Source organism: Saccoglossus kowalevskii, chromosome 3 (genome assembly GCF_978046115.1).
Source record: "Saccoglossus kowalevskii chromosome 3, keSacKowa6.1, whole genome shotgun sequence".
Classification (NCBI taxonomy): Eukaryota; Metazoa; Hemichordata; class Enteropneusta; family Harrimaniidae; genus Saccoglossus; species Saccoglossus kowalevskii.
Genome location: NC_140643.1, coordinates 36,683,561 through 36,698,081, shown reverse-complemented (window position 1 = coordinate 36,698,081; position 14,521 = coordinate 36,683,561). Strand labels below are relative to the sequence as shown.

The 14,521-nt window shown below is 40.6% G+C and overlaps 1 protein-coding gene and 2 pseudogenes across 1 annotated transcript; 2 read left to right on the top strand and 1 right to left on the bottom strand.

Annotated features, from left to right (window-relative positions):
• Positions 1 to 7,068: 7,068 nt before the first annotated feature.
• LOC144343791 (zinc finger protein 862-like) lies at positions 7,069 to 9,940 on the top strand (annotated as a pseudogene).
• A 1-nt stretch (position 9,941) lies between these two features.
• On the top strand, positions 9,942 to 10,472 carry LOC146747862 (zinc finger protein 862-like). Its single transcript, XM_085497154.1, has 2 exons — positions 9,942 to 10,119; positions 10,232 to 10,472. The coding sequence occupies exons 1-2, from the start codon at positions 9,942 to 9,944 to the stop codon at positions 10,411 to 10,413; spliced, it is 360 nt and encodes a 119-aa protein (XP_085353280.1). The 3' UTR covers positions 10,414 to 10,472.
• Positions 10,473 to 12,383: 1,911 nt separating this feature from the next.
• LOC146747861 (uncharacterized) lies at positions 12,384 to 13,626 on the bottom strand (annotated as a pseudogene).
• Positions 13,627 to 14,521: the final 895 nt, after the last annotated feature.

Below are 14,521 nucleotides of genomic sequence, written 5' to 3'. Positions count from 1 at the left end.
ATCAGAAAACTGACTGGAAGAAGTATGTCAGCTCGATGGTGCACGCCTACAACTGTACCAGAGGCGAGACCACTCGGTATTCTTCGTACTACTTGTATGGGAGACAGCCACGTTTACCAGTGGATATTTATCTTGGTCTGCAATCAGACAGTTGTGAGGGAGATGATCATGATGACTATGTGTCGCGCCTGAAAGAGTGATTAAAGGTTCCATATGACTTAGCATCAAAGGAGGCAGTCAAGCATCAAAACTACAACCGTAAACGTTGTGGGTTGAAGGCCAAGGAAGCGGCCCTACATCAAGGCGATAGGGTGCTGGTCGGTAATGTTGATATACGGGGGAAGCACAAGATCACTGATAGATGGGAGAAGGAACCCTATGTTGTGGTTCGTCGCATGAATCCTGATGTGCCTGTTTATGAACTGAGACACAAGACTGGAGGTGGAACTACCAGAGTGCTGCACAGGAATCTACTCCTTCTGTGTAGCATGTTGCCTATGCCTTACCCTGACAGACCAATGAGGGAAAGGGCTAAGAAGGTGCAATGGCGACCAGGTGTAAGGACCAGGGCCAGGTGCCCCCAAGCAGCTCAGAATCTGAATCGGAGTCAGAGTGAAAGAGTGCGAGTTCTGATGGTGGGTTTGTCTATTGGGTTGAATGTCCAGAGCCACGCCAAGTCCCCACTGAACCCAGGATAGCTGAACCAGTGGTGGTCACCCCATGGAAGCTGGTCTGGGCCAGCCATGCGTGGAGCCTGTAGTAGCCGAGGCTCATGACGATGTCCAGAATGAGCGCTGCAGTAGTTTGGCAGGTGAGGTTCCAGCTGTTGATGACGCCCATCACAGTCTGGAAGCAATTAGTGAGCAGCAGGAAAGGTCAGAGCTTGTTGATACATGTGCGTCGTGTCAGAAGTGCACGCGAGCGTAGGCCCTCTGTTAGGTATGGCTATGATTGTTCAAGTAGGTTTCGTTCAGGCATGTGCGACCCTTGTGATTTACTGAAGTTGTATGCCGAGTCGAAGAGGCGAAGAGGCTGCTTGAGATGAAGGCTGGTGAGGCAGATGTCATCTGTGGTGAGATGACCTGTCTGAGGGAGATGTTTAGCAATCAACTGTTAGATCACATAGAGACTCTCAGTTAGCAGACAGTCAGGACATTGTGTTGGTTTTCTTTTTCTTTTGTGCTCCTTGGTCGTGTTGTTCACTCGAGACATTCATATGGCACGTGGGTTGGGACATTGTGTTGCATTTCTGTTTGTCATTAATGGGTGCTTCCTTCTTTATTCTTTCTTCCTTTCTGAGTTGGACGCATCATGAACAGACGAAAGCCTGCCTGGATGGGTGATAGGCCAAGAGTATGGGCAGATTTTGTGTCTGGGGACGGTAAGGCTGTCGGTAAGGTGCAGCCCTCGCCTGTACACCACGACCAGTGTGCCACCAGGGCTATAGTAGACAAGCTAAGGAAGGAGATGAGTGAATTGCACTTCAAGCAAATCACTAAAATGGATGATAGAAGGTTCAGTCTAACCATTATGTCACAGGCTGAGCGGGCGGAGATTGCCAACTCTGCTGAGATCGCTGCCATAGAGATATGATTGAAGCGCTCACGGCTCGTATAGATGTTATGGACGACACACTTTTCGGGAGCAGCGGCTGGAGATAACGGACCTGAAGAGGATCCTGGCATCGTGTTCAAGTGGTAAAGCTGCGCCTTTGCCAGGGCCTCTTCGAGATGAACTCTCAGAGCATGAGAGAAGGAAGGTCACGCCATGTTGTTTTTGTGGTGAGCTTGGACATGTAAATAATCGCCAGAAATGAGTGGACAAGATGGCCGACTTCCGCCCTGGCCAGTGTTCCCCAGTCAAATAAACATCACAGAATGTGCCATAGAGAATGCATTGCATAAACATATATTAAAACAAAATTTAATTTTCAGTTTATATTTTTCATTCTTTCACTTTTGTGTGCTTCGTAATAGACAGGTGACGTTCCAAGCTTTCGATATGTTATAGAGGTTTCCATTAAAACTCCACCATTAAATGCCCAACTTGTCGTAAAACCTGATGATAAATTCTACACTGGCCCAGTGTATTACTAATGGACGATGTGTAATTGTGCCAGACTCTATTTTTAAAAATAGGAAAATGCAGTAACGCAGGTAACTGTTCAAGTTTGTTTGCTTCGTTCTGGATACTCTCTGGTTCAATGAACACGGCGATGCAGCTAACGCAGTTGTAGATGCAGTATTCACTGCCCAAATTAGTGTTGAAATTCATGCATTTTTTACACAGATGTACGATCCAGTTGATAGCAAATATAACTGTTTTAATCCAATTAACATCAGGAAGCAACCTGAATCAGAATTTATTTTATGTCCGTTATTCAATGTTAAATCACCCCACTTTTTGAACGCGAACCACTATCGCCATACTGCTTTTGATGCTAAAGGTCAGACCACAAGATCAATATATAAAAGAGTGGTTTCAGCACACTGCCTGTCCGTGAGTTGTGTATTGTTCCACGACAGTCTTGACTTTTGTTTTATAATGCGTCAGACAAACGTAATTTGCATACCAATCGCCGTTGACGACCACAATGATATTTACAAGATTAGTCTGTTCACATATTTTTGTATTAAGTATATAACGGGTGGCTGTCTTCAATGCCATCTTAAGAGTGTACCTAAGGGTATCTCGTCCTCTGGTAACCACAACCATTTATTACATTGCTTCATATGATCAAGAGACAAATACAAGTTGGCACAGAACAAAAAATTACCTCGCTTACTATTGTTTCCAACCCCAAGCTGTGAACTACTCAACATTACAATATACTCTCAATTAGACTAAACAATAGACCTTTAAAGTCTATGACATCATCCGGTGTCTTGAACAATTTTGCATGTAATTATAGTCACTGCAATGGGATAGACAGGAAATCTCTACTTGACCAGATTCTATTGTCAATTTCTGGCAATGAAGAAATGCAACAAGATGAAGAAGCTTTCCACGGTTCCAGACAGCCACATGACAGACAGAGAGAGAGAGGGAAAGTTGGTGGACCAATGGAGGGATCCCTATGGCTGGCCATGCGTAGATGTATGTTCATCCCTGTTACTATCGCTGGTTCTCGGGGACTCTTCTTGGTGGATACTGGGGCAACTGATGTTGCCATCTCGACCACTATGTTGAATGGTATGGTGCCGCACTTTAGGCCACCGCTGAAGTCCATCCCGTCTGGTTGTGGTGTCTGGGCGGCTAATTCTACTCTCATAAAGGTGCATGGGTCTGGTTACTTCTCAGTGACCCTGGGTGGACGTACTATCTCCACTCTGGCTATTGTGGTGGATATACCTATTGATGGTGTGATTGGTATGTTGCTGCTGTGTTCAATTGCACAGTCGACTTTGGCGCCAATGTCTTGCGTATAGGGAGGACGGTGGTTCGTGCTGAGGTCAGCAAGAAGGGTCAGCAAGCAACGTCGTCACGTTGAAGTTGGTTGTGCAGTTTCTTGGTGTTGAAGCAGCGTCTTTTAAATGTTTTTTATACTCTCTTTATATATATATATACATCCCTCAGTTGTATGTTTTGTTGGTTTCAGAGGATGTGTGTCTCCGGCTCTGTGTTTTTTTCTGCTTTTGTGTGGAATGCCCTCTTGAAATTAACAAACTAGCGTTGTTGTAACTTTATTGTTTGTCTGTCTGTTTTTTTGTTGCTCACAAGCCTTTGGGTGTGTAGGCAGCTAGTATGGTGTGTGTCTGTATGCATGTGTTTCACTTTGGGGTTTGGGCCATGAAGGATGATACCCGTAGTCTGAAGGACGATACATGTACCTGGTTCGATTCGTGGGTGTGGGTGTCACCTTGATGACCTGGGTTTGAAGGGGGAGGGTGTAACCCATGTTTATGCTGTGCTTCGGCCCTCTGGTTGTGCCAGCTTGTAGTCCTGTAGTCTGTGTGCACTGAAGCATGTGTGTGATCGGTTAGTGAGGGCGCCATGCAGCTCTGTCTACTGTGTATATTACCTTTGTTGGCTGTATGCCAACCTCTTTCGCGGGAACCTTTGTTATGAGTGTGATGTAGAGTGACTGTTGTTGCACCTATGATACTGTGTGCTATACTCTTTTAGATATGTAATTATTTAGAGGTTGATTTAGAAAGTAGTTCTTATGACATTTTTATGAGCATTTCTTGTGTTGTAGTTTACTGTAAATTACGGGACGAGGTAGTTTTTTGGGGTGTACAGGGCTGGGAGCCAAAGGACTCTCTCTCTCTCTTCTGGCGCCGAGCGGTTAGCAGCACTGAGCACGTTGGCAGCAAGCTACATTCTTTGAAGAAAAGAAGAAGAAGCAGGAAACCGGACGTGAACCACTGTTGTTGCAGTGCTACGATGGACAGCTAGATCAACCCGTGGCGGAACCTTGATCATGACTGGTAGGTGAACTATCACTATTCGGAGAGGGGCCCCGAAACATCTTTTGATTGCAATCAAACGTTGAACAATTATCACATTAACTGTTATTGCGTCAAAATTTTGTGATTTTCATCATTGTAGCTTTTTGTGGGTAGTGAGAGCACTTTTTCCCGTGCTGTGTAGTTTTTTGTGCGTGGCCGCGAGATTGCATCATTCCTCCGTTGCACGCCTCGTGAATTTTCCTAATGCCTTGCCTCGGCCGTTGTTAACTTTTTTTTATCCACACGCCCTGCTTCTTGTATAGCGTGGGGCTGGTGTGGGCGGCATTTACTGCTTTGTTCCGGCATTTTATTTGTACAGCAATTATTGCATTGTGTTCGGCGTGAGTGTTAGGCACTGCCAGGTTAATTTAGTTTATTTATAAGCAAGTTCTTGGCGGACTACTTTTATGTGATTTTATTTTTCAAGTGACAAGGTGCCACTGGGTTAATTTGGTCAGTCTGTTGGATTGGCTCAGTTTGTTCATTGAGCTGGTTCATTTGACCAGATCCTGTCAGATTATTATTGTACACCATCTTATAGCTGGTTTTACTTATTATGTTATGTGGTGAGGTTAATGTTGACGTTATCCTATTAAATCGGCAGTATGAGCCGTCTCTGTTTATAACCAAAATATATGTGTTGGCTGGTTTGTTTGAGTTGACTGATTCATTCCCTGACTGTGTCTGCATACCAACTCCTCTACCCCGGACCATCAAGTCTGTCTTTGGTACGTGAGACAGCCCCTGTGATCGTGAGGAGGGAGAAGACTATTGGTATCCTGCTGAGTTTATTTAGATTGGTGAACGGAAGTTTCATCATCTGCCTCGCCCCGTCGGAGTCCCATGAACGCCGGATGGCGGGGTGGCAAAGGCTCTAATGAAGGCCTTGTACTTCAAAGGATCTCCTGAAATTGGGGTTATTTTCTGTGATGGCAATGAGGCTCGCTTGTTGTGGTCAATTAGCATCTTCGCCACCTCATTTTGTCGATTCATTACTGCCTGAGGTAGCACTGCTGTGATGACTAGTACTCGATTGCGTTTCAAGTTTCCTGTTGTCACCATTACTGTTGTGTGTCTTTGAATTATCATCTCTAGGATTTACCTACACTGGTTCTTAGTCACATGGATAACTTCTTGTTTAACAACACCCACATTCGGCAAGGGTTTCCGTGGAAACAAACACTTTGCGATGTCACCTGGATTGTCTCCATCTTCATGTTGTTGATATGTTTCAATTTTTGCATTCTCTGCTGCAATTTGGGTTTTCAAATCTAACATTTCCTTTTTTCTTGCGTAATTCCTCCAGCTGGTATTTTTCTTGCAAATAACGCTCTTCTGTTTGTCTTTTTAACTGAGCTTCCTGCTGCTCCAATAAATACTTTTCTTCCATAGCTGCCATGTATACCAGCAACTCTGCTCGCCAACTGCAGCACTGACCTTTGAAGTTTCAGACTCCACACTACTGGTGCATGACACTTTACTACAATGGGATTTTGATGTAGTAGATGTGTTTCTATGTAGACTAAAAGCACTGTCTTCAGGCTTGATATCATCAAAACTCAAATTCATGTCATGGGGAGTATTATCATGAAGCCAGCCTTCAGTATGTACTCGAAACCTATTAAATTCCACCGAACGGGGCATAGACCAATTTATTATCAGTTTGTCTGAAGTATTCATAGGTAGTCTCCCACTCCAGCAACTTGTGTTTAACCTCCAACACATTGTTCTTATCCTTAACCAGCTCATTAATTTGGTTATTTTTTTTGCGTAACTTTACCGCACAAGGCTGCTCTACTTAACTTCAAACGATCTCTCTCTGCCTGTAATGCCTTTTCAGTCATGGCTGGTACACGCTTGTCAGTTTGAGACGCTAATAATAGACTGTCATTATTAGGAGAAGCCATTTTAATTATGCTGATAAGTAAAACCTAATACAATTACAATACAATGAGAGAATAGACAATACCTGAATTTCACCACCAAATGTAAACAAACAGAGACACCTCTAAATACCAAATAAATACCGAACAGATGTAATGTCACTAGTGGACCAGCCTAGCATTAGGATGTTGTGAATAAATACACTACACTATTAAGAAACAGAAAGCTTAGACAGATGGGAAAAGACCAACAGCCAAACACCAACAGCGAAAAATGCAATTAAATTTAATTAATTAAACTGCAACCTGAACAAGCCCCAGTGTTCTCCCCAGGGCCTTGAAGGATCACGATACCGTGACGCTTGGTCTCTCGCCCGTGATCCTTGACGGCTGGCCGTGACGCATGAAAAACACGCCTTCCCCCAAAAAAACAATAGCAAGGCACGCGACTGGCATCACTGTCGTGTGCATTTCCGTTGTGAAAACAAAGAGTTGATGTACAAGTATCGGAGACGTGTTAACGAGTTGTCTGCAGGCAACCTATCACGTAATCTTACTGGTCATGTGCTATCATGGTGTCTCATTAGGTGCGAAGTGACCCAGTGTTCGTTGGAGCTCGTGTATTGTCATGGGTCAGACAAAACAAGATTTTCTGTCTGGAAATAGGCATAAAAGTAGCCTGGCTAACAGGTACTCTCAGTTTTTGACGTCGATCGCCTTGAGAAGACATCACCATGCATCGTCGTGACATCGCTAGTTGGTTTTCTCCTCGCCCGCCGCTGCAGGCTGTTGTTGTGTCTACCGATAACACCGTTGAAGTTGGTCCGGTTGTTGATCGTGATGTGATCGTATCCACCGCTGCACAGAAACGTAAACGGTGTAATGAAGCTTCGAAAGATTCGCAGAAGAAACGTAGAACTGGTATCGACCCACAGTGGTTTAAAAAATATTCATGGTTAAAAGAAACTCCAGATAGCAAAGGTTTGTACAAATATTTTTGCCGGGTATTTTTGTTGACGTTTCATAGCGGGTCAAGAGATTATCTGAACACGAGGTCACGTACTGTGGATCTCCCGGGGTCACTCTAGGTTTATAATTTTCCAATGCTATCAATCATTTATCATTAATTTTCTTTCGAATTATGCACAATCTGTTGTTATCTCCACATTGTTTATACTTGTTCGAAGAAATGATTGTTTTTTTTTTTGATTTGCGACTACCTCCCGTGACGCAATTCGGTTCAAAATGGCGGCAAAAACATCGGTAAACAATGAGAGGTCAGCCTTGTATGTTGGTCTCGTGTACGTCAACAAACTATTTCCGTGTCGTTTGTAAGCTGTTTAATGTTTTCAAGATAATTCAGTATATTAATTTTATTTTTAATAGGAATGTTGTGCAAAGTTTGTGGTCGTTTTAACTTAACGGCACAGAGTGGATCTAAAGTCTGGAGCTCCGTCCCGTGTACGACGTTACGGAAGGCCAGTCTCGATAAACATGCAAAATCGGATATGCACAAGACTGCACTGGGGTTAGAATGTGATGCTATTGAGAACACTCCAGTTGATGAGATATTCAATGTCCAGAAAAGCATGCAAAGGATGGCACTTGAAGGAGCACTAAAATGTATCTATCGGTTAGCCAAAAATGAGATTGCGCACACAACTAACTACAGTTCACTGATGGAGTTGATGAAAGGCATGGGTTGCTCATACTTGCAACATTTAGACCAGGTAATTGTTTTCACAATCATAATTCCACTTATTATTAAACTATATAGGGTGGTAATGCAAACTACACCTCAGAGAGAATTCTTCAAGAATTCTTGGATGCAATTTCTGAAGTGATCAAACAAGAAATATTTGATGATATAAGACGCAGTCCTTGTTTCAGTATACTCATGGATGAAACTACAGATATAGCTATATTAAAACAGCTCATTACCTATTGTAGATATGTCAAGATTAAGCACTTTTCTTAAGCATTTTTTATTTATTTATTTTTTATTTCTCAGTGATTTTATTAATGAAAACATAAATATATATATTTTATTTTATTGTTAGGTAAAGACATCATTCATTGATATTGATGATTTACCAGATGGCAAGGCAGAAACTATTGTGCAAAGTACTGAGAGAATGTTTGGTGCCAATGATTTAAACTTCAACCAGTGTGCAACCTTAGGCTCAGATGGGGCAGCTGAGCAGTGATGGTTGGAAAGAGGTCTGGTGTAAGTATTCAGTAGGCTTTAAATACAAACAAAAGGAATGATCAATTGATGCCAAAATTATTTGGCAACTCTAAAAATTAGCCATGTTTTAGAAAATTACAATCCACTCACAATAATAAATATGTTTTTTTTTAACAGGTTGGTCAGAGATTGAGAGAAAAAAATGAGAAATTGTTAAATATTCACTGTGTCGCCCACCGATTAGCACTGGCAGCAGCTCAAGCTATGCGGGACATACCGTACATGAAAAGATTTAGTAACACATTGCAACAGCTTTATAAATACTACCAGAATTCATCTGTACGTATGGCAGGCCTCACTGAGATTCAGGTTGGTTTTATATAATGTTTCAGTAAAATTTTCTTGTATTTAACAGTTTATTGTTGTAAATGAATTGAAGGTATAAAAAATGAGCAGATGTAAGTATTTGTTTTATTTTTTGTAGAAAATATTGGGTGATCCAGAACTACGACTCAAAGAAGCAAAGGCTGTGAGATGGCTTTCACATCACAGAGCAGTGGAAGCCATAAGGAAGTGTTTTCCATCCCTTATTTTAAGTTTAGACAGAGAAGCCTCAGAAAGAGATGATCCAACAGCTGCTGGTTTACTATCTTTTGTGAAGAATTACAAGTTCATATCTACATTATACATGCTGTGTGACATTTTACCACATTTGTCAAGACTGTCACTTGTATTTCAGGTAAGAACTAATTTGTGATATATTAACTCAGCTTTGCTTATTCAATTAAATGATTTAGAATCTCTGTATCCTAGTGTTGCACTATGGCTGTTTATTTATGTATTTTTATTTTATTTTGCCTTCAGAGAAAAAACATTGACCTGTCTCTTTTGGAAACTATGCTCAGCAGTACAATATTCACAATCAAACAGCTTTTGACACATGATGAACAACATATGCAGAGTCTTGACAATGTAGTGGAGGCTGAGAATATCAATGTACCTAGACAAGGAAAAGAAGATTTTAGAAGTCAGGTTAGTAGTATATTGTTGTTAATTGTACCTTTGATTTTAATTGACAGGACAATCAAAGATCTTGGTGAAATGTTGTGCAACAATTTTATTAAAATTAATATTTTTATTTTATTCAGATATACAACAAATACATAGACAATGTTTGTTCTAATCTGAGTGAAAGGTTTCCAAACATGAATGTAGTCTCATCATTGAACTTTTTTGACCCAAGCTCAATTGAGGTTGAAGATGGTGTTGTATTAGATGCTTCACACAGAGAAAAACTTGAGGTAAGTATTCATTGTTTATTTACTAAACTGGTTTACATGATGTGCATATAGGTTGTGAACTATACTAAATGGTTGTTTAATTACTTTTTTCTCTCAGGTATTATCTGCTCACTATGAGATGGATGATGACATTGTATTTTCTGAGTGGGATATTCTCAAGAATGTCATCACTACAGCCTATAAAGATCTAGATTATAGGTCCATGCTAGATGTTATTATCACCAAATATAGAGATATAACTCCAAATATGTTTGAGCTGGCATGTGTTGCAGTCACACTACCACTATCTACTGCAGGTAAGTCAAATTACTAAATCACAGTGCACTGTCTGGTGATTGCTACCATCCTAAATGTGATTATAAAAAAATAAATATTGTCCTAATTTCCCCTAATCTTTGTTGTCAACAGACTGTGAGAGAGGCTTTTCAGCTGTTGCAAGGATAAAGACTATATTAAGGAACAGACTCAGTGAAAAGACCCTCAAACAGCTTTTATTCATTAGTGTGGAAGGACAGAGTGTAATGGACTTCAACTTCAGTAAAGCTGCAGATATATGGGCTGCAAAGAAGAAGAGAAGATTGGAGTGCTGAGGTGTGATCATGAAATCCAGAAGTCATATAAATATAATTGTAAATAAAAGATCACTGCTTGATATGTACATAACAGAATTTGGAATAAAAATAGATTTTGTTTCTTTGAAATCGGTAGTCTTTTTTTTATTGTTAATCAACTAATTTGCATATGCAAATGCTATGCAAATTAATTATGCAAATTTTCCGTGATGCTTGGCGTAATTCCTGGGGAGAACACTGAAGCCCAAACACAACAATACCTCCTGGTTATTGAATATCGTCAAGACTGGGTTCACATTCAAGTTAACAACAAATGTACGATTTACTTGAATTCTTGCTTTGTTGACCTCGATTATTTACCATATGTTGACGCAATAATTCTGGTTGGCGATTGCACTACTGCATCTACATAGAGCTTGACAGTGTATGTTATCTGACGAAGTAGGAAGCTATGTTACAGCAAACCGTCAATATGTTTGATAATATTCACGCGATTCCATTGAATAAGAGAGAAGTCGGCCAATCGCCAAGTCGGCCTGCAGGAGAAGTCGGCCAGTCACCAAGTCGGCCTGTCGGAGATGTCGGCCGGGTGGAGAAGTCGGCCACTTCAACTCTACTAATAGGCAGGGAGACTGTACAAATCTATGTTCGTAAGCTACAGAGCAAATTGCTGAGTTCATATAGGCTACCTACTATAATAGTACAACCACTGCATGTAGGGCTGTTGGGTACCAGGCGACCCCTACATCACAGCATTCGACAAGCAAAAATATTGACCATTCGCCGATACATGGCAGTTTTGGGACTCATTCAGGGTGATCGCAATGAAATACTTATTAGAAACTTTTGACAGATATTTATTAGTCATACGTTATCATTGGATCTTCATTTTTTTAAAACGAAATCTTGCAGTGACACACATGTGTGCCATGAATAATAAACAATGCGAACCTGTAGTTGAGAGAACGTGCCGGCGGCCATATTGTTACGTGGATAGCCTGGCTTTACCACCCTTTTCACGGGGGTGGCAATGTGTCGGTGCATGGTGATTACTAGAACAATGTTTGATTTTCTCTTTCAGTAAAATCTTATGGCAAAACGGAAGTTCAGTGAGGGAAGATTACCTGTAAGGTCATAGTTATTTAGCCAGAAAGAACTAATTATGTTTTGTGCATAAAATATAAGTCTTTTCGTTTTGCACAGAATACATAACAATGACAATGATTTATCTAAAAGGAACAAATAATGTCGTGTTTAATCACAACTATACTCATTGTCTAAACTGTTAATATTTGAACTTCCCGAGGGTGTGAAAGTGTGAAGTTATGCATCACAATGGAAGTGCTTGAACTGCCTATTTGAACTGCTACCCGTGAAGTGCGCTACTTTCATAGTTGTTATGTAAGTTCACGTCAACTCAACTGTTTGAACTGCCGAATGATTTTATGAAATGATGTACATTAGAAAACGTCATTTGTTGCCATTTTGCCGCTGAAAAAAAAAACACTAAAGAAATTTATTAGTCAGCATTTAAGTTTATTTCAAAACATGAAAAGTACATAACATAAAGGTAATCGAGTTGCGATGATAAACGAAAGTAAACGACGCTGAAAAAAAAACACTAGAGAAATTTATTAGTCAGCATTTAAGTTTATTTTAAAACATGAAAAGTACATAACGTAAAGGTAATCGAGTTGCAATGATAAACGAAAGTAAACGGCGCTGAAAAAAAAAACACTAGAGAAATTTATTAGTCAGCATTTAAGTTTATTTTAAAACATGAAAAGTACATAACATAAAGGTAATCGAGTTGCAATGATAAACGAAAGTAAACGGCGCTGAAAAAAAACACTAGAGAAATTTATTAGTCAGCATTTAAGTTTATTTCAAAACATGAAAAGTACATAATAACATAAAAGTAATCGAGTTGCGAGATTGTAATGGCAATTTCATCAAAGGACAGAAAATACATTACCGACATGGTTTCATCATTCTGTTGTCGGTGCTGCGATGTAAGGCGCTGCCTTCATCAATCTGGACGTTGTGATTTCTTTTCTTCTGTATCTCCGCCATAACTTGTTTAATTTTCCTTCCATGAGCCGTGTCTGTTTTTGCTGATAACGTCGAAGTTTGTCCTCACTGATTAGTTGTTGCTGTAATGTAATAAGTTTGGCATCTGTGTGGAGCAGCTGAACTAGTAGATAAAATTGGATATTTCCGCGTTGGGCTTTGGTGTTTAGTCGGTTATGCCATCCCTCCAGGTCGTTGTTGGTTCTAATAGCTCGTCTAAATACGCACCAAGTGTGTGGTTCCCATCTCCCATTCATCCATGTTTGCTGAACGTATTCACATAGCGGTCTGAGTTGGTCGTTAGCGGCGGTGGTCAGTTGTTCTAGAGTCGGCTGTATGTGTTCCACTGGTATATACGGTAACGCGAAAAGTAATCTAATAAAATCTTGGGCTGGTCCAACTAGGCGGTAGATTCCGGAAAGGCCAAGGTCTTGCACTTTCCTCCATAGAGCTTGTTTCCAATGAAAATTACATCCTCGAATTTGAATTCCGGGAAATTCGCTCTCTGCGGCGCGCCATACGGCTGTTTCAAAATCAACAGTAACGGTCAAAACTGAAAGAACGGGAAGGACTTCTTTGACGGCGCGAAAAATTGCCTTATAATCACGTTTACGGCGTCTTGACATAAAAAAAAGCTACCGGTACTTGCTTAACGTTGTCGCCATTATGATCCCCGAGAAAAGCGTGAATAGAAAAAAGTTGATAAAAAGGTTTGCGGATTACCTTAAAAGTGCCGTCAAGGAAAATACTAGTGGCCGCTGCTAGTAACTGTAGTTGTAAAACTGTGGCGAAAAATAGATGGCGGGCTCCTTCAACTACGATGTCTTTACGGAAAAAATCTGCGGGTATCCAATTTACGTCGAGTTCAAAATCAAGGTCCGTTGGTTCTGCGGGTCGCTCTTTCTGTCTCTGATAATTACTGCTTCGCGCAAGGTTGGACGGATTAGGACGGCTTGATGCAGGGTCTTCAGGTCGTAACTCGGCTAACATGACTTCTTCGATTATTGCTGGCGCTGACTGGAAAATATTTTCTTTTGCTTTCTGGTGTACCTTTTTGGTGACTTGAATCTTTGTTTTTATTCCTGGTTCTGCTGGATGTACGAACGAAGTCTGTACCGAAATGGCCGACTCCTCACTTTTGTACTTGACGCACGAAAACATATTTGTAGTCAATATGTAGTAAGTACCATGTCCAGTAATGATCGACTTTTCGGGAAAAAAAATGTAAATATGTTTGAACGTAGTATGTACGTAATGACCAACTTCTCCGATGTTTCACCGGCCGACTTCCCCACTGGCCGACTTCTCCGATGTCCACTGGCCGACTTCTCGCACTGGCCGACTTCTCCGTTGTTTTGCTGGCCGACTTCTCCTGCTGGCCGACTTCTCTTGTTACCGATTCCAACACAACAGATTGTATGCAAACATAGCAACACAAGTAGTACCAAGAAACTTCAATCTTTAATACATACGTTTAATTGCAGACTTCAACTTGACAACTTCACAAACCCTGCCACTGTACATGTTTTGTAAGTTTCCGTAAATAATCATACAAGTCCAAGGGCCTAAATATTACCAATCGCCAACTTGCCATCTATTTCCCTCTGACCTCTCCTAAAACATGACAGGTTTGTTCGCCCTGTGTTACCTCCACTTAGAATTAAATGTGCTGTGTTGGCGCCTTACCGACCTGCCAGCTAATAGGCAAATTTTGCGTCTACAGATAGTTAAATATTTCTTATTGAAATTAATAATCCCCATAAGCGTTTTCCAATATAGATAAATTGTAGTACGTAACAAACTGTATAACCCAGTCTCAACAATGAAATAAATAAATGTATATATATTTATTTACATTATTACTAATGCATTGTAGTCCAACTAATTCAAATTGAAAGAAATTGCAAAATAAAATATTCCATCAGTTATACTCCACAAAAGCATATTGCGGTCAGTGTTATTAACAAAAATATTTGTTTATAATTTTATAAACTGGCTTGGCAATACCAACCCCAATTAGATATAATGTGTAAATATTTTAATAAATAAAGATATA